The sequence below is a fragment of the Pteropus alecto genome, unplaced genomic scaffold, assembly GCF_000325575.1.
Source record: "Pteropus alecto unplaced genomic scaffold, ASM32557v1 scaffold106, whole genome shotgun sequence".
Taxonomy (NCBI): domain Eukaryota; kingdom Metazoa; phylum Chordata; class Mammalia; order Chiroptera; family Pteropodidae; genus Pteropus; species Pteropus alecto.
Genome location: NW_006442103.1, coordinates 13,728,674 through 13,741,652, shown reverse-complemented (window position 1 = coordinate 13,741,652; position 12,979 = coordinate 13,728,674). Strand labels below are relative to the sequence as shown.

At 31.0% G+C, this 12,979-nt stretch overlaps 1 protein-coding gene across 2 annotated transcripts in view; it reads right to left on the bottom strand.

The window, feature by feature from the left end:
* Positions 1 to 12,979, bottom strand: part of SYCP1 (synaptonemal complex protein 1) — a 69,614-nt gene that overhangs the window by 55,410 nt on the left and 1,225 nt on the right. For both annotated transcript variants that reach the window (XM_006919668.2, XM_006919669.2), the window contains exons 3-11: positions 12,787 to 12,830; positions 12,562 to 12,618; positions 11,283 to 11,447; positions 10,451 to 10,518; positions 9,605 to 9,678; positions 5,337 to 5,395; positions 4,142 to 4,211; positions 3,483 to 3,556; positions 354 to 462 (exon numbers count right to left, since the gene is read on the bottom strand). In XM_006919668.2, the coding sequence (XP_006919730.1) occupies positions 354 to 462; positions 3,483 to 3,556; positions 4,142 to 4,211; positions 5,337 to 5,395; positions 9,605 to 9,678; positions 10,451 to 10,518; positions 11,283 to 11,447; positions 12,562 to 12,618; positions 12,787 to 12,830 (720 nt within the window). The remainder of the gene's footprint in view (positions 1 to 353; positions 463 to 3,482; positions 3,557 to 4,141; positions 4,212 to 5,336; positions 5,396 to 9,604; positions 9,679 to 10,450; positions 10,519 to 11,282; positions 11,448 to 12,561; positions 12,619 to 12,786; positions 12,831 to 12,979) is intronic.

Sequence of the window (12,979 nt, the reverse complement as noted above, 5' to 3'; positions counted from 1 at the left end):
TAATGCCTTTCCAAATATCTTGCTCCAGGAATAGTTAATAATCAATATGTACCAGGCAATATTCTTGGAATGTATCAGTCAATGACAACAAAAAAGAAATAAATCCCTGTTTTCATAGAGCACTTTGTTGAAACTGAAGACAAGGTGAGAGTATGAAAAGGAAAAAGAAGAACATATGTACTTTGAAAAAGCTCCCTAAGTGACTTCATTATGCACCCTTGAACTGGTTAACCCCAGGTTTGGAATTGCAGTACTAGAAAACATTAGAACAAAATTGTAATGAAAGACAAAAATTAAAACATAATAAGAGAAACACATATGACACTGTTATATTTTACTACATAAATTCTTACTTGTTTTTTCCTCTAACTGATTAATTTTATCTCTATATTCCTCTAGCAGAACTGTTATATCTCTCATTTTCTTTTCTTTCTCGGTGCTTTGGATCAACAGCAGTGATACCTAAAATGAAATATTTAAAGAACACATTATAGTTATAAATAATTAAATATGAAACCTTAGCATTTATCATCACCTACAATTATTTTATGTACCTGTTTATATGCTTTTCAGCTGACTATGCCTAGCATTTAGTACATGCTTCCACAATAAACTTTTATTGAATGACTGAATGAATAAACTACAGTGGTTCCTCAAAAACATCATTTTGTTCAATGTTGTTTCATTATAACTTTGATGAGATGCTGTAGAAACTTAACTTTTGTTTATATCAATTAGCCTGTGGTAAAATTGGTTTCATTATATATTGTTTCACTGAAGTTCCAAAAATCTATCAATGGCATTAAGTAAGGAATTACTGTAATGTGATAGATCCAATATTATAGCACGCATTTTAACTTATGACTGAGATTATATAATGAAATCTACTTGGTTCATTTATTCCATAAATATTGAGCACCTACACCATTCCAGAAACCATAAGCATTGAGTATACAGAGAGGAGGGAATTCGCCTTCAAGAAACTCATAGCCTAAACCAGGAGACAAACAACTCTACTTTAATATTATTAGTAACAGAACAAAAATGTTACAGGAATCAGGAATGAAACACCTATATCGCTCTTGGAGAATGTAATCAAAAATTAATCCTCAGGGGACTGAATCCAGTCTTAATAGACAAGTAAAAATTAATCAGGCAAACACAGGGAAATAAACATTCTAGACTTGTACAAGAACACAAAACATCAAGAGATCGTGCTTCATTAAGAAAACTGAAAATACTCTGACAGCTAAAATACAGTGTGCATGTGAAGAAAAAGTGAACGATAAACATAAAGATAAGCTGAAGACGCAGATTCAAGATGGCAGAAAGACCTCTCTGCCCTATTTTCATTTCCAAATCACCCAAAAAATAACCAGGAAAACAATAAAGACAGACTTCATCTTCCATGAAACCATGAGACTTCTATAATCCAAACCACAATATGTAAAGAAGGAAAGCAGTTGAAAGGAATAGAAAATGATTTAGGAATGGAAAAGGTCAAAGCTAAGAGCCTGCACAAGGAAGATACTAATGAAAAGATAAATCCACCCCAAAGAACCCCAGAATGTTCCAAGAATTAGAGGCAACAGACATTGTGGAAGGTAGTATGAAACAGGACACTAAGTATAAGGAGACTATTTGAAAGTCTGTAAAAAGTGTAGAAGACCTCCCTAGGTTCACTTAACCCTCCTTTCCTGCCTCTACTCCCTGTCAGCCAATGTAATCAGAAAACTAACACTACTCTATCTTTGCAAGAGACACAGGCAGAGTAAAATTGAAGAACAGAATCTCTAAACCTGAATATCCCAGGCACAGAGAGGGATGGGATGAAAGATATAACTGAAAAGTCAAAACATGGAATGATGAGACTCAGTCTGTCTTCCTACCCTGCCAATCTAGCTCCAAAATGCCATCAGCCAAGTTTATATCCCCAGGCAAAATCTGGAGAACTCCAGAAAGAAAAATCTTAAAAATAACATTAGGAGTCCCTAGCAAAAACACTAGCTGGCCATACTATCATTCTACAGGGAAATCCAACAATCTGTAAGCTCTGCCCCTGTACCCAGAACTCCAGCCAGCTTTTTAGCACTGCATTCTATTGTTGTGATCTTTACAATAACCACACTTTTAACTTTTAAAAAGAGCTCCTTTCAGAAATCTGGTTTAAAATTTCTGTTAAAATACAGAATATCGTTAACTTTCAAATTAGAATAACACACAAATTGTAATTCTATCATTTAACCAGAACTTAAAGAAAACTTTAAGTATTTTCTCTGTACTTTCAATTAACTTTTGTTACTATTGTTTGGATACCCTTGTTAGTTGTTGTTACAAGGTATCTTGTGGCAAATCAGAGAAGAAAATCTGAAAAAACGGAGAAACAAAAAGCAGATTTCCTTCTATATATTGCTTTCCATTTGAGAAGCAGAAGGCTTGAAACTGATAAAGGTGGCATAGTGATAATCTGAAACCAACACTCTAACACTCTCGTGAATGTCAAAGAACACAGACTCACCATTTTCAAGTCTTACACTATGTGACATTAGTAGAAAGCAGCAAAAGAATGTTTTAATTTTTTTAATTTTTTGAAATTAATTTATTTTAATTAGTTTCGAGTATACAGTACATTGGTTAGACATTTATATAGTTCATAATACGATCCCCCCAATTGGTATCAGGAATAGTATATTTCAAAAAAAACTACAAAATGTGGGTTGAATGGTCAATGATCATCATCTTTACATTTTATGAGGTTTTTGCATAAAGAAAAGTTCTCACAAAATAATATATTTTTGCAGCAATGTACTATTACCCACTAACATAAATATTATAGAAGATTCATTGAGTTTTTTAAAAAGGGCTAGCATTTAAAGATATATGCACCCTGATGTTCACTGCAGCATTATTCATGGTGGCCAAGACATGGAAACAACTGAAATGTCCTTCAATATTTGACAGGATAAAGAAGATGTGGTACATATACACAATAAAATATTATTCAGCCATAAGAAAAGATGAAACACTGCTATTTTCGACAATGTGGATAGATCCTGAGATTATCATACTAAGCAAAATAAGTCAGACAGAAAAAGTTAAGAACCATATGATTTCATTCATATGTGGGATATAAAACTGAAAGCAACAAACAAACATGGCAAACAGAGACTCATGGACACACACAACAGTTTAGTGGTTACCAGAGGGAAAGTGGGGAGAGGGTGGTAGATAAGTGTACAGGAAATATAATTTTATTATATTCACTTTAATAAATTTAATTTAAAAAAATAAAAATAAAAAGGGACATTCGTTGTGTGTGCATATTCTGCTAGGCAAAAGGCTAAATATTTAGATATGTATAATATTAAAATTCTCTAATAGAAATTTATCATGTAGTCAGTAAATACAAATTTCTTTTGAAATTTTAAATATTTTAGGAATTAGCATATTTAAAGTATACAGAATTGATTTTAAAAACACACCTGCTCTTCCTTGTCATCTACTTCTTTCTTGTGCATTTCTTCAAGGTGTTGAAATTTTTCATAATCTTCCTTTACTTTAAAAATAAAACAAATATACTTTAATATCTTAATATAATTGTATAGCAAGTAAAATTTAAAGTTTCTAGTATTTTATTTCACTTTCTTATTTATCTCGATATTAAACCCCCAAGGTTTCTAACTAAAACAGCTGTTTTCTTGCTAACTAGTAAAATGGTAAACTTAAATAATATCAAAGTTACAATAAGAAAATTCTATCATTTTTATAATAGTGTATATATAAAAATATATTCTTTATAACACACTAATATGAAATAACAGATTTTAAACACATATAGTTACTTTTACATGTCACTTTACTAAGAAATGTAAAAATAAGACCAAATTACACTTCTAAAAAATTAAATACAAACCATAAAAGTTTGATTTCAGGGAAAATATAGCTTTGCAGCCAAAAATGTGTTTTTAACATATATCAATTCTCTATCATTTTCTACAAGATTCTTGAGGGGCTTATAAAACCATATACAACAAAAAATTTAAAATAGTTGAGGCAACAAGCTGAAGGTATAAAAACATTAACAATCTAATAAAAATATAAACAGCAGAAGAATAATATAAAAATTAAATAGGACCCCTACTTTTAAAATTCATTTCCAGTCTGGAATTCTCTGCTTGCATGTGAAGTTCCTCAAAAGCTATTATCATTTTCTGAAATATAAACTTTAACTTTTAAGAATCATACTTAGACTTTTTCAATAGCATTCTTCAAACTATGAAAAATTAACAAATTTGTATCACATGGTCATTAGATTTAAAACTACACAACTTTGAATAATGAAAACTCTATACTTTTAATAACTAAATAACTTTCTAAAAACTTATTAAAAGTGCCTATTATGTTAGCCCCCATATGCTTAAAGGTACTAGAAAACATGTTATATAGTACCTAATAGCAGCAAAACAATTGTCAATATTCTATTCATTTACTTAATAGCCTGTATCAAAATCTGTAATTTTATCTTTATTTTACTTACTTATTTTACATCTGTCTTCCCCTCTAAAGTATAACCTCTGTGACGTCTCTTCCACAGGAGTCCAAATTACACATCCATCATCTAGCAGCATGAGTTCATTTAACATTCAACAAGTCTTGATTTGCAAAATTTGACGAATTCATTTATTCAATTAATAAGTTTGCTCAGTGTCTGTTATATGCTAGGCACTGTTTTAGGCACTTGGGATCTAAGACAAAGTCTTTATCGTACTGGAAATAACTTACATTCCAGTGTAAGAAAGAATACCCACACACACACATATCAAATTAATTGTCATATAGGTTTAAGTGCTCTTCAGAAAAGTTAAACAAGGTGAGGAGATAAAGAATAACTGAATAGAAAAAAAAATTTAGATAAAGTAGTAAAGGGATAATAAAAAAAAAAAAAAGAATGAAGCTTATGAGTTTGCCTAGGATCTTGGACACAAAAGGTCTACACAGAGGAAAAAAGTTCAAAGAACCAAGATCAGAAACAGCTTAGCAAGTTTGAGAAACATAGAAAAGAAAAGAACAACTATAGCAGAGAAGCAAAGTGGACACAGTTAATAATCTTTGATAAATTAAGTTAAATGATGTCATTAACATGTAAATTCAAAAGCTACTAAATAACAAAACATTAACATTTGGTATAGAACCTTGAGAATTTTATTGGTGATATAATCACATCAACAAATAATAATCCTTTTAGTAGGAACAGTTTTCCATGCCTTTGTAACTATCATTCTACTTTGCTTAGAAATGTTTCTGTTTAAAATATTCAAATTTTTGCTACCACTTACCTCAATGCTATTATTTAGATCCACATAAACTTGTCTAGTTTCTTCCCGTTCATATTCATCTATTATTAATATAAAATTTCAAAATTAAATTTTAAAACAATTATGATGCCAAAAAGATAATACCTAAGATGTCTCAGGAAAATATAAAAATGTTTAAAATTCTGTGTTAGGGAAGGGCATTGGTATGTCTTTTGAGTCTTTTATAGTAGTATCAAAAGCAGTTCTGTAGTAAGGCATGGTTGTACTTCATATCAACCTCAAAAGCTTGTTGATGTTAAATTATCTCTAATTTACTTTCACAAAATTACTATTCGTGAATTTATTCATACCTCGTATAATACATTTATAGTTTTAGCCTTCTCAGTGAGTAGGAAGGGATATAAGAACTATTCTATAAAGTATTTTTTCCTTTGTATATTTAAGATTCATGAGACACACATTAAAGATAAAGCTAGCTCTTGTCTCTTGCTCTATTTCTGAGGAGGCAGAAAGGATGCTAAACGTCAACACAGGAAGAGCAAGGTTAAGAACAGGCAAGGGCCCAGAGAGAAATCCTCTATGAATCTGCTTTGATCTTTTTTTTATTTTTAGGTTTTTTACATGAGCGATGATTCCCTCCAGCTATACTCAAATCTTCAGTAAAGTAAGTAAAACTTAGTGTTGGCAGGTAGTATTGTGGGGAATTAAAGAACAAGACAGTAAAAGCAAATGTGTCTGTCCCTTCATCATTCCCCCAAATGAGGCCAGCATCACAGAAACATTGAATTGGAGGACATTAGTCCCAAACTCTCAATTACAGGCTGCAAAACAAGAGAACAGCAGCTACTGTAGACTCGAATGTCAATGAGGAGCAAAACAACCAAAATCAGGGTACATGAATTGACTTCAGAAGAATATAAATATCCTAAACTCCCTGAAAATACTGGAGAGAGTTCTGGACTTAGGATAGCACATGAGCAGGAGCTGAACCATTTTAATTTAAATATTAAAAGGCTGAAAATTTTGAGGAAATGGAGACAGAACACATCAACGTTTCAACAGAAAGATAATTCATATTTTTTACTCCATCTATTTACTGTTTCATTTTCACTACCTAACACGATTAGCAACAAACTTCTATTCCTCAGAAACTATGTGTACTAAAGAACTGCATTCTATCTTCTACACCTCCAGTCTTCTCACTACCAGTACTTCCAAGATACCCTCCAGCTATTCTTCTAACAGGCAAGTACTGGAAATCAAATAAGACTACAAAAAAGAAAACAAAACTGGCTTAGCTATAGTTTACAGTTATCAGGAGCTAGCTGCTACGGGTGGGACAGAGAAGAATCTGATAGCAGAGTGATCTAAAAATATAAGCCTACTTTTTTGGATTTTCCTCTTGATATTTATCCATTCATTGAAATATCTATCTATCTTTCTATTTCCTTCCCCACTCATCTCACCACTCATAGATTAGCAAGGACACCAAACACCTACATCTTTAAACACCTGAAAACAACTGGGTGCTCAAGAAATTTTCACACAGGCACACACATATAGACATTCACACATTTCTACCAGCCTAGATATCTACACGCACTCATCTCCCTCTCTCTCTCACACACACACAAACACACGCACACACACACACACTTACTTTGCCCCAACTGAGACAACTAGATCTTGCAGTATTCATTGCCTCGAAGAAGAGATGGTTCAACCAAAAGCAAAGAAAAAGTTTCAAAAGACCAGTGTTGTGGTCAGGAAAAGGATTCAGGATATAAACAACCAATAGATTTTTAATATATGGGTCAAAATAAAGCTTCCTATCTTCTAGGCCTAAGAAATACTAGTGTGTAGAGAAGAGGCCTTTACAAGGAGAAGTTGAGAGAGCTTATCAGATTCTGGCAATACTTAAGAAATCACCAGGATAAGCTTCACGGTTGGGGACCACAAAATCTTCAGATAGTTTTGGAAAACCAAGAGTAGAGTAGGTCTCTGCTGCTTTTTTTTCCCTTCAATAGGGCTCAAGGAAGATGACAAAACCTGAGGATAAATGGCTGTGAAATATATCTAGACAGCTAGGGCTTTAGACAGCTTGGCCTTAAACAGCTTCAGTTTCCCTTGTCCCAACAGTCTGCGTAACTGAGCATGGTGGGATAAAGCACAAAGAACCAGCGGATCTGAATGGGCCCTGAGGACAAAAATGAGGAACAACTCAGCAGCAATTCATGTGGACCAATAACTGAATACCAATCGAAATAATGAAAGTCTCAGTGAATACATGACTGAAAAACAAATGTCCCTCTCCACCATATGGTACTATATAGGCACCCTAAATTTAGATACAACCTCAGGAAAAGAGGGAAAATTCTCAAATTTACTGAAATTAAGATTTTCATGCCGGCAGAATCAAAGCTTTAAGATTTACAAAAATTAAGATTTTTTTTAACATTTTAAGATATAAAAATTTTGTGCATGTTTGAGTTTAGTGACTGAAATTACTCAAAATCATATAGTCTACAAAATTTATCGGAGTACCAGAAAACCAGGCAGAGGGGGCAGAAAGAAGATGCAGCTATGATAAGCAAAGCTATGCAAGGTGAAAACTTTAGAAACTGCCATACAATTGTAAATATGACAAGAGGATTCAACCGCCTAAATCAGGGGAGATAAATTAGGACCAAAGTCAGTTTATCATCTAGTTTTTTTATTTAGTCTGGCTAGTTCTGGCCTTTTTCAACTATGTATATGAGGAGAATACCTATATGAGGCCTATGAAAAAATACTCTCAAAGGAAACAATACTCTCAATGGAAGATGTTCAAAGGAACAGCCTATCTCTGAAAACGAACTCTAGAGAATCCGGGTAGAAATTTCAGAAAACTATTCTCAACAGAACCAAGAAAACATGATGTCAATGAAAAAGGAAGATACAATCATAAAGAAAGAATGGGCCACACATACAATAAGGAAGTATTAAGTTTTTAAGAAAAAAAATTATCTACATGTCTCATTAAGATATACTCTTTAGTTATTCTAAGAAATCACCTAAAAATGTTTAAAAGATTCTTTAAACCACCATTTGATCTCTGACCTAGAGAACTCTAAACAGAGAAAAGGACTAGCAGCCTTATCTCTGTAGCCCAGGTTACTTTGGTCAAGGCAGTCGATATACTATTCCTCTACCCCCACCTGTATACTTTTTACCACTTATATATCTAGGCAGAAAAGCTAATCCTGAAAGTTGAATAAACAGGATATAGTGGAGGAGCTGGTAGTGGTGCTATACATTCTGGAAGGCATGGTTCTAAAAGCAAAGTACTATATGCAGGAACTAAGAATAAAAAACCTAGCTATATTGCATCCTAGAAATTATAATAATAATAGTTAACATTTATTAAGCACTTTGAACTATTCTTAGCATTTTAGATCTATTAACTAATTCTCAAAACAACACTAAGAGGCACTTTATTAATAAACAGAAGATCGGAAAGATTACATAATTTATTCAAATTATTCAAGGTCAAGCAGATAGCAACTGAAAATTTGAATTTAAGCACAGACTAATTCCTAAGTTCGAACTCCTAAGCAGTAAGATGTGTGATATCAATTTAACTTTTTAGCTAAGAAAAATAGGCACTATTCTGAAAAAGCAAGTAAACAGTATCTCCAAATAGATTCTTGGCAAAAACAAAGTAGAGCTAATATCAAATTAATGACAATGATAAAAAATATTATTTTTGAAAATCAACTTTTTGTTTTTCATCAAAATGAAAAGAATTCCTACAATTAAAATTAAAATATGCATAAAATAAAATGTGCACTTTCATGTATATATCACAATTTTAGAATATTTTAAAAGAATGTTTAAGAGAAATTTGAGAATTTTGTTTAGATTGGAAATAAATATTGCATGACTATTCTTAAGTACTATGCCTTCAGCACAGCCCTCCACCAATATTTTTTACTTGAACATGGCTATATATCATATACTTGATTCAATTTCCTGGTTGTTTCAGACAAAAGATCACACTTTAACTGAAATGAAAACTAAACACAAATGCCAAGTACATATCTTTTGAAATACATTATCCTTCAAAAAGCTTTGAACTTTCAAAGCGCAAAAAACTGAGAATCTAGTTAGTAAATATGTAAATGGAATGAGGCACATGTAACTTGTTTGAATCAAAACTGGTTCCAAAAAGTAAAAAGACAATTTCTTCCCCTCCATTAAAATAATAATAATAAATTGATAAAATCACATAGAACAAGAAAGATATTTACATTTCTTTGTCTTTTCTGCAGATCTGGCACAGGTTTCTTTGAGTAAACTACATAAATGCCTTGTAGCATTATTCCTGAAAAAAAGAAGAAAGAGTCCGCCTAAGTGTAATCTGATTGCAAAGCAAAATCACACATAAAAGTTATAAAATATTACTGTTATAATTTTTTTAAAAATTGTTAAACATTATATTTTGTATATATTATATATTGTTCATCAATGACTACGTGAAGAAACAAATTTGGCACTCTATGTAGACCCATACGTTACAGTCTAACCAATATTTACTGGGCAGATGAATTAAACAATTATATTTTTCTATTAAATTCTGCATGATATAATCTGAATGAGGTGATAAATGTATAAAATAAGGTTTAGCTATTGCCTAGAATAAAGAAAAGGAAAAGTCAAAGACAACACTTAAGTTTTAAGCCAAAGTAAATGGAAGAATCAGCGGGCCATTGGCCAAAACAGGAATTTGAGAGTGAAAAGTAGCTTGGAACTAAGCTGAGTTTGAACCCTATTTTGCAAGTACTGCACCTAAAAAACAATATACAAACAGAAAGGTATACAAAATATATGGGCAGTTGTAGATATAGGATTATCAGGTACCTTTTCACACCAAGTAGTGATTTCTCCTGCCTACCATTTTTGAAATTGAGAAGTTATTAGTAGTCAGTGACCAGTTTGCCATATCCAAGAATGTAACAAAAATGTCTTCATTTTTCCACAGTACCCAGACAGAATTCTACATATAAGTTAGTATTCTATTACAGAAAGTGCTCAATAAATTTTTGGAAATTATTTTAATAAATCAAGAAAGAGCAATTCATTAAATCATTACTTACTCTTTAATTAAATCTTTATTTTCTTGAATTCTTTCTTCTAATTTCAAACTTACTCTTTCATTTTCAAACTAATTTACAAAACAGAAGAACAGTTCATCACATTTTGCTTAGCAAAATAAACATGAGTATAATCATTAAATAATATTTCTTTACTAATGCGCTACAATAGTCTATAAGAATTCTTTGAACACCAAAAAGAACTTTTTTGTCGCAAGTTATGGATTTCCCATAAGAATACGGGTCTCACTTTCAACAATATAAATCAAGTTTGCTAAATCTACGAAAAAATTCTGACAATATTTTTATGCAATATTATCTTCCCTATACATTTATATATTTATTTGTTTGTTTATTTATTTATTTATGACATTGGTTAACGAAATCCAATGATGTTTTATCCTTGTCCTAACCCAATGTTGCATTTTCTGAAAATTTTTCTATCACTATGCCATAAAATTGAAACTAAACAGTTTCAAATTTAAAGTTTTATCCATAAATGTCATATTCCAATATAAAAGACATTTATATCAACAAAACGTCATCAGCAATAGAAATTAATAAAAATAAAACTCAATAAATTAGCATCATTAAATCGATCTTTATCTAAAGTAATTTATTATTTCTCTAATCATTTTCATTGTTTTGTGCAACTTATTCTCTGTATTCATCCTAAAGTTGAAATGCAATATCAATGAAACTTCAAAAAAGTACTGTGCTTAATTAAAACCCATATCACAGAAACAACATAAATACAACTTATTCTGAATAGTCTATTTTAAATACTATTATAAGATTTACTATATCACATTTTCAATTCCAAATACCCTTATACCTGTAGCTCCTGAATGGCTTTCCGTTGTGCTTCTATTATCTTTCTATTTTCTTGCAACTTATTTTCTTTCTGCTTCAGTTCAGATTCTACATCCACTTTCCACTTCTTGATCTTTTCAGCCTCCTTGTACAGTTTTGAATACAGTTTGCTCATTGGCTCTGAATTCTATTAAAATAGGTTTTCAAAGATCATTAACTGTTCGAAATTTTAGTATAACCGAACTATATCTGCTTATTGAAAACATCTATGAGTAGTAGTATCTTAAGACTTGAGACCAAATCGCTCCTCAATTTATGCCCTAACAGCAAACTGAAAGCTACATTAACTTTTTTAAACTATTAAGGCAGTACTAGTTACTTCACTAAAGTTACTGGTCATTTGACTAAGTTATACCTTGCGAATAAAATCATTTCAAAATATTTTAGTCAGTGAGAGACTCTGGCTGGTCAAAAGCTAAAATAAATCACTCTATAAGAAATTTATAAATTTTAACAATGGTCTTAAAACATTTTGGTTATATATGCGATTTAAGGATTAACTGAAGTACATGAAGTTTAAAATATAATGACAAGAAAAATAATAGTAAATACAAAATCTAACTTTCATTTACTTGAGGTTTTATTTGGATTTTATTTGAATTTCCTGCATTATCCATTTCCACATTAAAAGGTAAATGCCAGTTTATGTTTTTTAAATCACACTGATTTCTGCTTCCTGATAGCTCTTTATCAAAATACATAAATAAATTCCATACTTTTAAATTCTATGATACTATAACCACAGCAACAAATATGTAGCACTTTATCAGGCCATGGAATTTCTCTTCATTTTAAAGACATTTATGTGCTATTAGTAAGAACATTTTTCATAATTAAAATCAAAAGTATAGCATGCCCTACAAATTCCTTAGACAGTAAACCAGCCAGTAAATAATTGTACCTATTATTAAAAAGATTGTTTATAAAGTATTGGCTTGATTCTCAGTCTTTTCACATATTGTATCCATCTTACTACTTCTATACTTGATTTCTATGGTTTGAAATTAAATTGCCCCTAAAGAATGGATGCTTTTATAACCCAGGAGAAAACAGAAGCCTAGTGTTTCAGCAATTTAAAAGAAAAACAAAAGGATAAAAGGTTTTAACAGATATATTTTAAAATATTAACCAAATGTTAATCTTTTTGAAGTTCAAAATATATATATACATAATAAATAAAAAATAATAAAAAATGATACTCTAAATAAACGGAATTTCATATAAACAGGAAATTTTCTGACCTCAAAATCAGATTCTTTTAGTCCTTCCTGGGAGTGACAACTGTCAGAACTATCAACCTAAAAAATGAATAAATTATTTCCTGTAAGAAAATATTTCTAATGAGAGTTTCCAAACAGTAAAAAATAAATACTGAAAACGAGTAATCCAACAACTAAAGAATTTCTTTTTAAAGCAAGCAATTCAATACCTGAACAGATTATATCTATAAACTATATTTAACTGACCTGTTCAAGCATGGGCAAAATGTTAACTTTTTGTAAAGCAGGATCTGCAAGAGTAAAAGACAAGTGGTATTAAAATGCCAACATCTTATTTATTATATTGTTACATCTAGCTTTAACATCAGAGCTACCAATATAATACTTATATTTTCAATATCTATCAACGTGTATTTTCAATATCTAGCAATGTGTATTT